The sequence below is a fragment of the Caenorhabditis elegans genome, chromosome X (assembly GCF_000002985.6).
Source record: "Caenorhabditis elegans chromosome X".
In the NCBI taxonomy this organism is placed as follows: domain Eukaryota; kingdom Metazoa; phylum Nematoda; class Chromadorea; order Rhabditida; family Rhabditidae; genus Caenorhabditis; species Caenorhabditis elegans.
In genome coordinates this window covers 6,476,712-6,490,057 of record NC_003284.9, presented here as the reverse complement: position 1 = coordinate 6,490,057, position 13,346 = coordinate 6,476,712, and the positions used below count along the sequence as shown (strand labels likewise).

Sequence of the window (13,346 nt, the reverse complement as noted above, 5' to 3'; positions counted from 1 at the left end):
AATTTAACAGTGAAAAATTTTAACTTAAAAAAATTAAATGACTGATTAAGTGATATAAACTGCATATAAAAGTTTTAAACACTTGCCCCACTGACGCTGCTCACCTCTAACATAAAAATCACAACATTATTTTTTCATTAAGAAAATAAAACAGTCTAGGTTTGTTCATTGAACATGTTAGGAAAACATAGAAACAAAAGAAACAAGGTATATGCGGAGTCATACTTGCCACATTTCAGGTTAAAAATGTTATTTTAATTTTATTCGAAATGTTCTCATGAAGTCAACTAAACCTAAAGTTTACTTTTTATCCAGAATAGTAAAATCAATTGCAAATCGAATCAAAGAATCGAAATCAGTTTGAATATTTATTTACAAAATTTAACAGAACGTGTTACGTGCTTTTATTTCGAAGTTTTTCTAAATGCCTAAATGCTCTAAATCTTCATTTTAAAATCGAACGGTGTATACTTCAACACAACAAAACAAGAATCAACCTTTCATTTCTGATTACAAATTTTCAATTAAGATTGTTTTGTGTTTTGTGCAGGAGTTTCGTTTTCACTTATGTGCATCCCGTTTTGTTTTTTCTCGGCTTTACTGACATGTGTTTGTTTCGACAAATTATGTTCTAAAGCTCACCCACCCTTCAAATGTTTGCAGGCTCTTTTTTTATTTTGTCCGCAGCATTGTGTCTGTTGAAAAAATTGCAAATGTTCGAAAAGTTGATTATTTTGAAATTGTGTTTACAGTTATTGATTTAAATAATTTTAATTCTGAAAAAGAAAACCTTGAGCTCCTACAAGGATTAAATATGCTCACTTATGCTTACTTGGTGTACTCCGTTTCTCTTCCGGTGTCCTCACACACGTAACTACGAGGATGACTCCATGCACACTTCTTATCGCTTTACACAATTTATCTCCTTTTGGATTCCCTGTTTTCGTTGTTCACATTTGATCTAGATATCTTCCAGTTGAATGTTACTTTGCTTATTTCACTCTTTAGTTTGTTTTCTTCTATCATATCCATATCCTCATTTGATCCTTGTCAAAAGGATTGGTAGTCCGAGACGCCCAAATGTGCTGATGAATGATCATTGTCACATCATATTGGTTGGCGTGGCATTGGTCGTCCAATACTAGCCGATAAATGATGATACTTTTTTTTGGGGGCATGAGCTCCTCAACTATAAACTAATTTGCTGCTTATGACCACGCTTTTCCATCATCAAATGCCAATCAGATGTCATACTGCAGAGAATTCCGAAGTTTGGTTTTCCGTCTTTTTTTATACTTAAAAAATACGGAACTCTTTCGAAATTTGAACTTGTTTAATCGATTCGTTTCGTGACCTGTTTCGTGATCCTGTCACTATTTTGACCTTTATGGGACTTTTTCGAGGAGAAAGCAGTAGCTCTGCTCAATTTTCTTTCTGTGTTCAAGTGCTTTGAGTCCTCTTGACGCGCTTTTTTGGGGAGTTCACAGCGCAGCGGCGGACATCCAAAAAACCGAACTTCGAATCCCCTAAGAAGGCGCTAAAAATAATGGTAGTGCTTAACCCAAAACTTTATTTTTTGTAAGACGTTCAAAAACCAGACAACTTCACTTTTTTGTTCTTGCTTTGAGGGATTGCTTGAGAAATGAGAAAAAACAACAAAAAAAAACCACAACAAAAGTTATAAATAGGGCATTGAGTCGCGGAAAATGTTTCCTGCGCTTTGCACACGGCGACATTGTTATCAAGTTGTCGTGGATGCCAACTATTCATTCTAATTTGCAAAGGACATAATAGAATATGACGACGCGGCGCTCTCCGTGTTTTTGAGAAAAAACACTTCTGCACGTGAGTGCCGCACAAAAAAATTAGGCTAATTTCAAAAATGTTGGTTTTTGAAAAATGAACGATGAACTAAAACAAAACGGGTGGATTTTGTTTTGGGAGGTTTTCTCTTCTCAATATGCAATCAATAACAAAGAAAAAAGTCTTTAAAAAACTAAACTTAAACAGGGGCTAAAACTTAAAGTACTTCCAGGTAGGAAGTGACTAAAAACCATTCCTAAGTTTCAAAATTGACAAAATTTAGTGATAAAAGTGTTAACAAAAATTTAGGACGTTATTTATTTCGAGCCAAAAAAGAGGTGAAAAACCAATATTTTCACCAATTTTTGACTAGAAATAATCAGACATCCAAAATTATTTGAGAAGTTTTATTATGATCATTGTTGACCTATAAAGTGATTTTTATTTATTTTTTCACTGGCCGACACATTTAATTTTAAAAATATTAAATTGGAGACAATAGGTTTCGAAAGAATTATAAACTGTCCCAATTTTTCGAATTTTAGGTTCAAAAGTAATTCCCGTTTAATTAAGTTTTTCCATAATGCTGAACCAATGAAAATCAATAAAAAATCCATTTGAAAATACTGGGGCAAGTTTTTTTTTCATTGCCTCAATCATCTTAATTTTTAATTTTCAATTTATAAGTACCGCATTTTTTCAAGTTCTACAATTAAGGCATTTCTTAAAGCGGGGCATTTTGAGTGCAAGACTCGCAGAGATTTTGCATACGATCAAAAATAAAGTTAATTGATAACAAAAAACCATTGGTATTTTTAAAATAAAAAATCTTCAAACTCCATCTTCCTGTTTTCCAGTCGTGCCCGCTCATCTCACACAAATTGAAGCTTATCATCATCCTGCTAATCCCTTTTTTGAACATACTCTTCGTCGGGTTCATCGCATACTTTTCGCACACACGTTTCTCGATCATCTTCATATTTTCTCTCTGCTGCCCATACACGACGATTTCGATGGGATTCATGCGATAAACTGATTTAAGAACAAGTAGATGCGAGACGTTGGGGGAGGGGGGCATGAGCTTTTTGAGCTTGAGCTTCGATGTCGTCCCAAGTTACTTTGTCGGGGGTATAACCGCCCCCGAACAATTGACGAAGGGGCACAGGAGAAGGACACAAGAGAAAAAGAATGAAAATGGCGGAAAATTTGTATTTTTGCTTTATTTCTTTTCTATGTATTCTCGACTCTTCGTATACTTTCACAGTACAATCCTGCTTGGGTTCATGTTTTTTCTCGGTATCATCTTTGTTAGTTTTAAAAATCGTTCTCTTTTACTCTTTTATATACAAGCTGATAGTCGCACTTTCTGTAATTTTACCTTAATTTTCAGTTTCAATTTTTTTTTAAACTCTCATGCATGTTTTATTGGCGGTTCTTTCAAAATCGCAAATATTATATTTATAGATTCAGTTATTTTACTAATACTGTTGACACAGTTTTTGATCCAATGAGATTAATGGCCGGTTGTGATCCACGTATCACGGAAGCGAAGACGGATAATGATCCGGTTGCAAATCGTGGTAAGCTCATTAAGCTCCGAATTGACTTTTTTTTTCAAATAGTGCGGCATGCCTCACTAATTTCCGGCCCTTCCGTGACTTGTGCACTATTACAGACTGCCGTTCTACTGGACACTGCCGCACTAATTTTCGATAATAATTTTTATTTTGAGGTTACTACCTTCAAAATTAGTAATCAAAATTCTCTTATAAAACCTCATACTTTATTTGAAAATTCATTGAAATTGTGTAATTCTGCCTCACGAAGACACTAAAAGTCAACGTTAAAGAGAAAATTTATAGGAAACCATTGAAGAATAAACAAGAAAACCATCGAAGTAATCGAATATTTGTAATGGCTTTCGCAACCCACAAATGGTGTGCCGCACTAATAGGGACTGCCGTATTATTTTTTAGAAGGCCAGTTAAAGTGCCTCACTAATAAATACGCTGTAGTATTACTTACGCCGCACTAATAGAGAGTATACAGTAATATTTTTTGGTTTAAACGATGTTGATAAAACACGACAGAACTCTGTGAACTGCGTTGCATTTCAGTCTAATCAACTTTGTAGGTTTTCTACTAAGAAAAGAATGTGCGGCCGTGTATTGCACACACATCATATTATTTTTCCTTATTGTACTGTCCTTGTTGTTTCTGAGAACAGTAAGCTAAAAAGCGGAAATGAAAAACGAACCGCATTCATTGCGGATGTATGTCTTTCTTTATTAGTGTGCAAAAATCAAAGCATGTGTGCAAGAGGCCAGTCACTTGGTTTGATCTGAAGTGAATAAAAAGGGAAATATTCAGTCTCTATCCCTCTTCATTTTTTTCTTGCATTAGCTTATTTTGCAATTCAATTCATTATTGCGGACATAAAATCAGCATATATTGGATTTACACGGTTCTCCGACCCGCGACAAAATACACGTATATCCTCATAACTAGTGGAGAAAAAGAGCTCTGTCCCCAATTTTGTGTCTAGCATTGCCACCGACATAACCGCTTTCAAGATGGCAAGCCACCAAAGTCTCTTATGCTTCCAAACCCTATATACGCCAATCTAATATTATTTTGAACATTCTAAAAAGTCAGTCAGGCCGAAGTTGAAGTAAGAAACCAAATTCTATTTTTTCTCTTTCGAAATCTATTCGCAAGTGAGTCCGTTCGATGGATTCTTCTATCTTCTGTTTTGAGGCTTCTTTTTTACGTTTTCTTTTGTTTTGAATTGCTCTGTTACACCATTGCTGCTTTAGAACGTTTTGTTTAAAAGCGTTTGTACGGTTCTGTCTCCCATTTCATTTTTTTTTCTACATCTACGCGTTGGACTTTCCTATAACTTCTCAATCTCGATCTCAACTTCCTCTGGTCACCAAGTCCTTTTATTTTCTTATTCCACCGGCTATACGGTCGAGTGAACTTTAAAGTTGAGTAACACACGACAGGAGACCCCCCTTCCAAACCAATCTAATGTGAACCTTCAAATCATGTGCTGTGTCCCTTTTTTCTCCTTTCCACTCCTTCATTTATATCTATATATTCGCTTCGCGCCGCGTACACACACAGATCTGCGAGAAAAAAGAAAGAGGGCTCCAGGCGCCGCCCCTACAAAAAGTGTTTTTACTTCTGACTTTTGCCAATGCCTGGGTAGGAGCGGACTCCGACTTGTCTTGGTATTCCAGCAATGTACTTTTTTAGTTTGTTCAAACAGTACTAGTTTCATTTTAGAAAACATTCCAGAAAATCCACCATTAAACTTGAATATTTTGCTTTCCCTTAATTTCGTTTGTATCTTCCACTCATCATAATAATCTCCAATTTTAGAGCTAGAAGAGACGTTTAGATCGATTGCTTCTCATCTTGAAAAAAGCTTCCGTCTAGCAGATGCCGAACTACACGGTACCTCCAGATCCAGCAGACACTAGCTGGGATTCTCCATACAGCATTCCAGTTCAGGTATGACACTTTGAGCCACTTTTTAAAAATAATGTTATCATCGATGTCAGAGATGTGCGGCATGTGTTGGGCTTTTTTTTCTCGGCACATTTCGGCACATTCGGCACTTTTAGGAATATACACCAAAATGTATTTTTTAATTTTGAAAATGAAAAGAAAATTCAAAAAATTGATTAATATGTACGGAATTTATCATTTAAATCTGTAGTTTACTAACTTCAATATTAAAAGAAATTTTATTTGTTTGGGAAGCTATGTAGTATCTTTTTTGGTGCCGAAGACCCGAGGGCCGAGAAAAAAAAAAGAAAAAAAGGCAGGTGCCGATGTGCCGAAAATTATCAAGTTCCGCACATCTCTGATCGATATCAAATAGCATTATATATATTTTTTTTTTTCAGATCGTTGTATGGATAATTATCATTGTTCTAAGCTTGGAGACTATCATTGGAAATGCTATGGTCGTGATGGCCTACCGGATTGAGAGAAACATCAGTAAACAGGTGAGAGGGACTGTAGCCTTTTAGTAGACAACAGAGAATCGAAAGAAATCAATTAAAACCAAAAAAAAAACATGGTGGGCCCGGAAACACTGAATAACCGGAAGTATTACAGGTAAGCAACCGATATATTGTTTCCCTCGCCATATCAGATCTAATCATTGGCATCGAAGGATTTCCGTTTTTTACGGTCTACGTTCTGAATGGTGAGTCTATCGTAATTAGTTAATAGTTGGAATATCTCTCTTTCAGGGGACCGGTGGCCTCTAGGATGGGTGGCCTGTCAAACTTGGCTGTTTCTTGACTACACGCTATGTCTTGTGTCGATTTTAACGGTTCTTCTGATTACAGCCGATAGATATCTCTCAGGTGTGTGTTTTTGAGTTTTATAAAACAAATCTGACAAAAATACAAACAAAAATGGTTTTGACAGTGGTTTTGAATCTTTCACTGTGACACTAATTTCTATCACATTTCAACTTTTTGAACAATTGAAAAATCTGAACTAATCCCACTTGGTATTCAGCTCATCAACATAAATCTTTTTCAGTGTGTCACACTGCAAAGTACTTAAAATGGCAGAGCCCAACAAAAACGCAACTTTTGATTGTTATGTCCTGGTTGCTACCAGCAATTATTTTTGGTATCATGATTTATGGTTGGCAAGCAATGACGGGACAATCTACAAGGTATTCTCAACTATTTAAAATTTTGACGGTGATTCCCAAAGTTTCAGTATGTCTGGCGCTGAATGCTCTGCTCCGTTCTTGAGCAATCCCTATGTGAACATGGGAATGTATGTGGCCTATTACTGGACGACACTGGTTGCGATGCTAATTCTTTACAAGGTTTTTTCTTCCGGTTACCAAAAAAAACTCGCTCATTTCTTATGTGTGCTTCAGGGTATTCATCAAGCAGCCAAAAATCTTGAGAAAAAAGCCAAAGCCAAAGAGAGGAGACATATTGCGTTGATTCTGAGTCAGCGGCTGGGAACGCAGGTGTGAAAAAGAGAAAAATGATAGTTGAACTTTTGGCTTGTATTAATAATTTATAGGTCGGAGTTTCTTTAATGCTCCAGTCAAAAGCGGAGAAGGAAAAAGCTGAAGAAGCTCAGAAAGATAGTGGATATACAAGCAATCAGGCTGGGGTGAGTTATACAGTTCACAAAACACAAAAGTTAAAAAAAAGTTATTTTCTTCTACATCAATCAGAATTTTTCCTTTTTCATAGTCTATATTACAATTGTTTTCCTGTTTCTGACATCACCTTTTTTGCTATTTTTGCTATTTCTGATCATTTTCTAGCGCATGTTAGTCAATTTTTCCCGAAAATGAAATCATTCAGGATGCCAATAATCTACGGCGTTTTGGCTTTTCGGAGCCCGAAACAAGCCAATTTCGAGTTGATCCCAACTCAAATAACAATCTAAATGTAGAGGTAAACTAGCATGCTGACTCATGATTTCTGTTTGCAATTGATGGAGTTGACATGGCTTCTTAATCCTATTAACAGAGCCAGATTTAATAATAAAAAATACAACAAATTTATTACGTGCATGTTGTTATAATGGAAATATATCTAATGGAGTGAAATCGACCCAAAACATGTCCAATTCATGATTTGCTTAACACGTTGCTAATTCTCAAAACTAACAATTGTTTTTCAGTTGAATACTGCTGTTGTAACAACTTTCTACTAAACTCTTCGATTTTGTTTCACTCTTTAATTGTAAACTGAAGTATCAATATTCTGATTTTTATGAGCTTAAATCAACAAACAAACTTTGTTTTCATTGTTTTTAGGGATCTCTAAACACCGAGAATGACCAAAACCTGGGAGTTATTGAAGAAGAGAGAAGTGGATTTCTCTCGAGAAGGTAGACATCAAAATTATAAGAATACATATAAGTTGAGAGTACTTTAAGAGAAAGCAACGAAAGCTACTATCCTGGTCCTCATCCAACTGCGGCCAACTCTAGAAGGTGTAGTGAAATGGAAAAAGTTTCCTTATTGAGTGAAAGTGACGGAGTGCCGAGTACAAGGCCTGCAAAATCTTATGGCAGACTTTCGTTAAGGTGAGCCTAACGCTAACTATCTAATTTTATATAACAAATCACAATTAAAGATCTCGATACAGTGCTTCTGAAAGTATAACAACAACACATGAAAACGATGAGAAAGAAGTAGAAAAAGCAGATAGTTTACAAAAATTGTTTGCTGACGACGAGCTCGGCTCCGTACTGAATTTCAAAGAAGAAAAGCTAAAAAATACGGATTCCAATAACGACAGTGATACTACGTCTGTGATATTGCAAAGGAGTCGAAAGTACAAAAAGGTAAACAATTTGACACACCAATCATCAAACACGCCGAACTTCAGAATAAGCGACCACGATCAAGCCGTCGTTCTGAACATTCCACTCCAAGGCAAATTGCAAAGGTGAAACAGGCCGAGGGAACTGCTGCACAGCTCATTGAGGAAAGTGTACCGGTAAGTTTTTTGTGCATTTTTTCAAACAATGAAAAAAAGTGGATGTAATCCGACCACTTAAACGAAATAACCCGACCACTTAAAATTATTAAATTTTTCAAAAAATACAATATCATACCCATAAATTATTGATGGGATAGTAGAATTGCACTTAAAATTAGAAATTGAAAAATAGATTTGCAGTTGCTATTAAATTGCGCCCTATTAGAATAGTCCACTAGAATTTATCAGTCTGGAACATTTTTCTGCGATACCTGTAGTGAAAAAACTAAAAGCTTTTTGATTTGTTTTGCTTTTGTCTCAAAATTAATAAAAAAAACTGAAGTCATATATTTTTATATTTTAAAATATACGCTCGGTGACTAATAACTGCAATCCCTTTAAGCGTCGCACTCAAAATGATCGATTTACAACAAGTAAATAGAAAAAGAAATAAAAAATATTTTGACAGTTGACAATTTTTGAATAGACAAAGGACAAGTGAGTTATATGCTATCAAAGTTAAAAATCAATTCTTAATGAGGAAATACGACAATAAGCAAACTATTTATTTTTATAATTAGAAAGACGTTTCCTAAGTGTAAGAATTATAATAATATGTAGAAGATAAATTATTTCACGTGTTGAATATGAAGATTTTCTAGAAAATTAACTCTGTTCCACACAACTAGCATATTTTAAATAAACACTTTATTTTTATATTGAAAAAATCATAACATCTCGTAGAAATACCAATATTTTTACAGCTTAAAAAAACAAAACACAAAAATAAAACACAAAATCCCCAACTTTTACCAATCGTACCCAAATTTTACAACTTTTGCGGCAAGTTAAGGAACTTTTGTGATTGGCATTTTCAAATTTGCAAAAGTTGGTTGAAAAATTGCTTTCAGCTTTTATATTTTGTACTTTGTTCATAATATTCTCTTTCCAGGATGATGACCAAACTGAAACCATCGAAGTGAAACGCACAGATCGATGGGTTGTCTCAATGAAAAAACGAATTGCAAGAGCATTGATACGTCGACGAAGTACGACGAGGCCAGAAAGAGGAAGTAGCAGCAACAGCGAGTATGTTTCATTTCTTTTATTTCAGCAATATCCAACCCATTCATAAAATTCCGTGCACTTTGTTTTTAAGAGGCATTTCAACCAAAAAATATACATACTATTAAATACACATGTCAACTTCTTTCCAAAAGTCAGAATAAATAGTGCTTGTTGGCAATCATAATAATACACACCATTTCATTCACTTCGAATTCGTATCAAAATACACAAAACTTCTACTTTCCTGTTGGAGCATGATCAATCACGTCGTCCTCTTTCTTTCAGTGATTCTTCGTCTGAAGTTGAGGGTGAAGAGAAACCAGAAGTCAGAAACAACGGCCTCAAAATTCCCCAGCTAACCGTTAACAACGAAAATCGCGGAGAAACGTCTTCACAGCCCGGACGAGACCGTCTTGCACCACCCAATAAAACTGATACATTTTTAAGCGCCTCGGGGTAGGTTTTGTAGGTGAACAGAGCATGTGCAAAAAGCGAATCTTCTTTTGTAGCACACGCACACACATGTGTTCGATTTTTTTAGTAGCATTGTTTTCACCTTTGTTGGTAGTTCAGTGTGGACTTATTATATTATAGAGTCTCCAGAAAAATTTCGACAATCTCCACGGTCATCACAAGGGAGAAGGTCATTTCTTCAATTTTTGCACCGATTGCCGTCTTCAACAGAGGAAGAAAACAGACAAAAGCTGAAAAGAGGGCTCATAAAGCATTCAGGTATTGCTAAATTGCAACTTCCACAATAATTCAAAAATGTGTTTCAGAACAATCACATTTATCGTAGGATTTTTCGCAATTCTTTGGTCACCGTATTACATAATGGTAATGTTTCTATTTAACCTCAATATTATTCCAATTTTTTTAAATTTCAGGCAACAGTGTATGGTTTCTGTAAAGGCGAATGCATACCATCATTTCTGTACACTCTATCGTATTACATGTGTTACCTGAACAGTAGTGGTAACCCATTTGCCTACGCTCTTGCCAATCGTCAATTCCGTTCAGCGTTTATGAGAATGTTCCGCGGGAACTTTAACAAAGTTGCATAGATCTGGATTCAAAATCACTTAATGTTTTTCTTCACACAATTTATTGCGGGTTTCAAGTCTATTTTTCCTCAAAACTATGCTTGGATATGTTTTTTTTTTGATTTTATGAGCTTTTTGTAGAAATCTTCTGATGTTTTACTATTTATTGCTGACAGAAATGAGATTGATCATCAATAAATGGGTTTTAAAATTATTGTTCCAAGAAATGCATTCAAAAACCAATTTAAAATATGAAACAGATAGAATATTATCAAACATGATTTAAACTCAACTTTTCCAACTGTTTTCCGGGTTTATTATATATTGGTTGGTATATTGGTTAAAATGCGATAGTTCGGTTTTTTGTCAGTGCTTTTCGAAAAACCTCACGGTTTTATTTTATCTTTTTTTCACACATTTTCTAAACAAAAAGCACAAATAAATTGTTTTTTGGGGCTCAGATAATTAAACTATACGAACCGCTTTCTACTTTTTGAGAGAAAATGTTGGTGTTTTGAAACTGTATAATTAATAAAGAAAATAAAGTTTTTAGAAATCAGTTTTTTTCACTTCAAATTCAATTTTTCATTCATTTCTCAAGCACGATCTGACAATATCTGTTAAGAACATCAAATTTTCGACGGTTTGAAGCGATTTGCTGAGAAGAAAGAGACATCAACGGTTGTCTTTTTGCCAGCAGCCATTTCTGCCAGAGCTTTTCCAATTCCTGGCGCGACTTTAAACCCAGACCCGGAACCGCAACCTCCAACAAGTATGTTTGGGTTCTTTGTCGGAATTGTTCCGATAATATAATGGTCATCTGGTGAGTTCTGTAAAAAATCTTGAATTATTTCTTTTCACATTTTTTACGAACTGTGTAAATGCACTTGTCAATTCTCGTTGGTGCAGAACCATCTACGACCGGCATGTATTTTTGAATGAATTTTGCGGGGAGATCAATACATCGCTGAAATTCACAGAATTGATTTCAAAGTCATTTTAAAAAGAAATTCTACTTGTGATCGTTGTGCTGGGTGAGCCAGGTCCTGAGTCAAAGCATCGCCAAAATGATAGCAGAACTGCAAATACCACATCATATAAAAATATGATTGTTTACGTCCATACTTTCATAGATCCTGGATAATCAGTGTCGGGAAGTGAATAGTGGAAAACTTGAAGATCCATTTCTTGAGCGATGACAACCGGATAATGATCTTCGTTCAATAAGTGACTATCAGATTCATTCTTCGTTTTCCAGTAGCACACCGAAATACTGATTGGCTGAAATACCTTTTATCGTTGAGCCTTTCCAATTTCGTTGACCTACTTCAATATTGAACTTTAGATCAGGCAAAAACTTTGTGATCCAGCAACCAACAGTGAAAATAATTTTCTTTGATGAGTAACGACTTTTGTTGGTGGTTACGAAAAGGTTGTTTGAGATTTCGGAGTGGGAAAGAACAATTTCACGGTCGTGGATAATTCCTCCTATTTTTTTGAACTCATCCTGAAAAAAAAACACAATTTTGAGTCAGAGTAGCGTTTTTCTTGCTGTATTTGTTTGATTAAAGGCAGTATTTTTAACTGATTTTAACTGACTATGGTTCATCATTTTTGGAGACTGATTGTGAGGTTCCCCCACTTTTTGACTGCATATAACAAACTTTAAAAACGTATGGTTCTAAAGAATTGTAACACTATCGATGCGGCAACTTTAATTTTAATCCAGTTTTGCATGTTTTGGCCGTTTTCTTGGTTTTTTTTGTTGTGTTGGGATCTTCCCCCCGAAAATTTGTCTGATATTGAATCAGGGAAAATTGCCCAATATATAAATTTGCTTAGGAAGTTTTATTATGGAATTCAGATGTTTTGGAGCATTTTGAGCTTATCAAAGAGCACACCCCAAAAACACCATTTTCTCTTTAAGCCTGATACCCTACCCTGAAAGCGTTCAACCATTTATCTGCATAAATCACGCCACCCATCGGATCAATCAAACCATTCCAACTATCATCGAACTTGAACTGTGGATATCTCTTTCCAACTTCTGTTCCTTTGATCACTTCATGTTTGATGCCTTTCAACTTCAAATTAGTATGAATCTTCTCTACTTCGTTCCCAGTGGACACCCAGAGAAGGCCAGTTTTCCTTCAATGTTAAATGCGTTCGTTTTTTTTTTACAAAATAGTGAATAAAATTTGAAAACTCACTTCCAGAGTTTTTCTCCTCGGATTCGCTCCAACTCAAAAATTTGATTGTAAGCGTCGCCAACAAGATCAACATACTCCACTTCTGTGTGGGCATAACGTGTTATTCTGCTCTTACCATGAGAACTACCGTTTTTATGACCAAGTTCAAACTGAAAATATATATGTGAGAAGCAAAAATTAGATCAATAAACGAAATTATTGTAAAAACTGTTACAAAGAAGACAAACCGTCTAAACATTCACACAATAACAAAACATATTTGTTATCTATATTTAATGAAACATTTTCAAGTTGAACTCATTACCGATGATGTTATTAGAATAGTTGGTACATTTTTTACTGAAGTGGGACTGCTTTTTTAAGAAAATGATAAAATGTTAACTTCACTTTTTTTGTAGATTTTCGCATATTTCAGTCAAAATATGTACATCCAAATGTACCATTGTTTGTGTCTATCAGCTGAATGAATCTCATTTTGATTTACCGAAACTTACTTGTTCGAGAAGCAATGTCTTGAGTCCAATTTTTTGGCAATTGTATGCAGTGCACGATCCAAAAATACCAGCTCCGACAACTACAACATCATAATCCGTAGACATTTTCGTTATTTATTTTAAAATATTGAATCGTATGGTTTTAAGTGAATACAATCGAATGACCGTGTGAATGATTTTACTTTATTTTATTAACAGATAAGATAACAGCGACATTGATAACACTTATAAAGTCAATAAACT

General features: G+C 35.1%; 2 protein-coding genes and 5 non-coding genes across 11 annotated transcripts; 3 read left to right on the top strand and 4 right to left on the bottom strand.

Moving 5' to 3' along the window:
• Window positions 1–1,023: 1,023 nt before the first annotated feature.
• Window positions 1,024–1,232, top strand: C15B12.15. Its single transcript, NR_071301.1, has one exon. It is a non-coding gene; the product is annotated as an Unclassified non-coding RNA C15B12.15 (non-coding RNA).
• On the bottom strand, window positions 1,060–1,194 carry C15B12.13. The gene has a single exon (NR_071302.1). It is a non-coding gene; the product is annotated as an Unclassified non-coding RNA C15B12.13 (non-coding RNA).
• Window positions 1,233–4,733: 3,501 nt separating the features above from the next.
• C15B12.12 lies at window positions 4,734–4,985 on the bottom strand. Its single transcript, NR_071299.1, has one exon. It is a non-coding gene; the product is annotated as an Unclassified non-coding RNA C15B12.12 (non-coding RNA).
• On the top strand, window positions 4,856–4,985 carry C15B12.14. The gene has a single exon (NR_071300.1). It is a non-coding gene; the product is annotated as an Unclassified non-coding RNA C15B12.14 (non-coding RNA).
• A 192-nt stretch (window positions 4,986–5,177) lies between these two features.
• gar-1 lies at window positions 5,178–10,615 on the top strand (the record flags this gene model as incomplete). 5 transcript variants are annotated; one of them, NM_001029231.3, is made up of 18 exons in its annotated part: window positions 5,178–5,319; window positions 5,718–5,819; window positions 5,932–6,022; window positions 6,069–6,185; window positions 6,367–6,505; window positions 6,553–6,664; window positions 6,719–6,814; window positions 6,871–6,963; window positions 7,161–7,253; window positions 7,619–7,692; window positions 7,741–7,890; window positions 7,941–8,151; window positions 8,196–8,306; window positions 9,241–9,377; window positions 9,642–9,812; window positions 9,951–10,088; window positions 10,136–10,193; window positions 10,244–10,613. In NM_001029231.3, 18 exons carry the CDS (start codon window positions 5,248–5,250, stop codon window positions 10,418–10,420), a joined length of 2,142 nt encoding a protein of 713 aa, NP_001024402.1. The 5 variants fall into 5 exon arrangements, with proteins under 5 accessions (NP_001024402.1, NP_001360659.1, NP_001024401.1 ...); NM_001373330.1 differs by having other exon boundaries at window positions 5,248–5,319; window positions 9,960–10,088; window positions 10,244–10,420; NM_001029230.3 differs by lacking the exon at window positions 7,161–7,253 and having other exon boundaries at window positions 5,248–5,319; window positions 10,244–10,615.
• Window positions 7,132–7,280, bottom strand: C15B12.11. Its single transcript, NR_071298.1, has one exon. It is a non-coding gene; the product is annotated as an Unclassified non-coding RNA C15B12.11 (non-coding RNA).
• Window positions 10,616–10,971: 356 nt separating the features above from the next.
• Window positions 10,972–13,248, bottom strand: C15B12.1 (Putative sarcosine oxidase). Its single transcript, NM_076691.7, has 8 exons — window positions 13,104–13,248; window positions 12,610–12,758; window positions 12,340–12,547; window positions 11,727–11,906; window positions 11,525–11,680; window positions 11,416–11,478; window positions 11,274–11,366; window positions 10,972–11,229 (listed from the first exon to the last, which is right to left on the bottom strand). Exons 1-8 carry the CDS (start codon window positions 13,206–13,208, stop codon window positions 11,029–11,031), a joined length of 1,155 nt encoding a protein of 384 aa, NP_509092.2. The 5' UTR covers window positions 13,209–13,248; the 3' UTR covers window positions 10,972–11,028.
• Window positions 13,249–13,346: the final 98 nt, after the last annotated feature.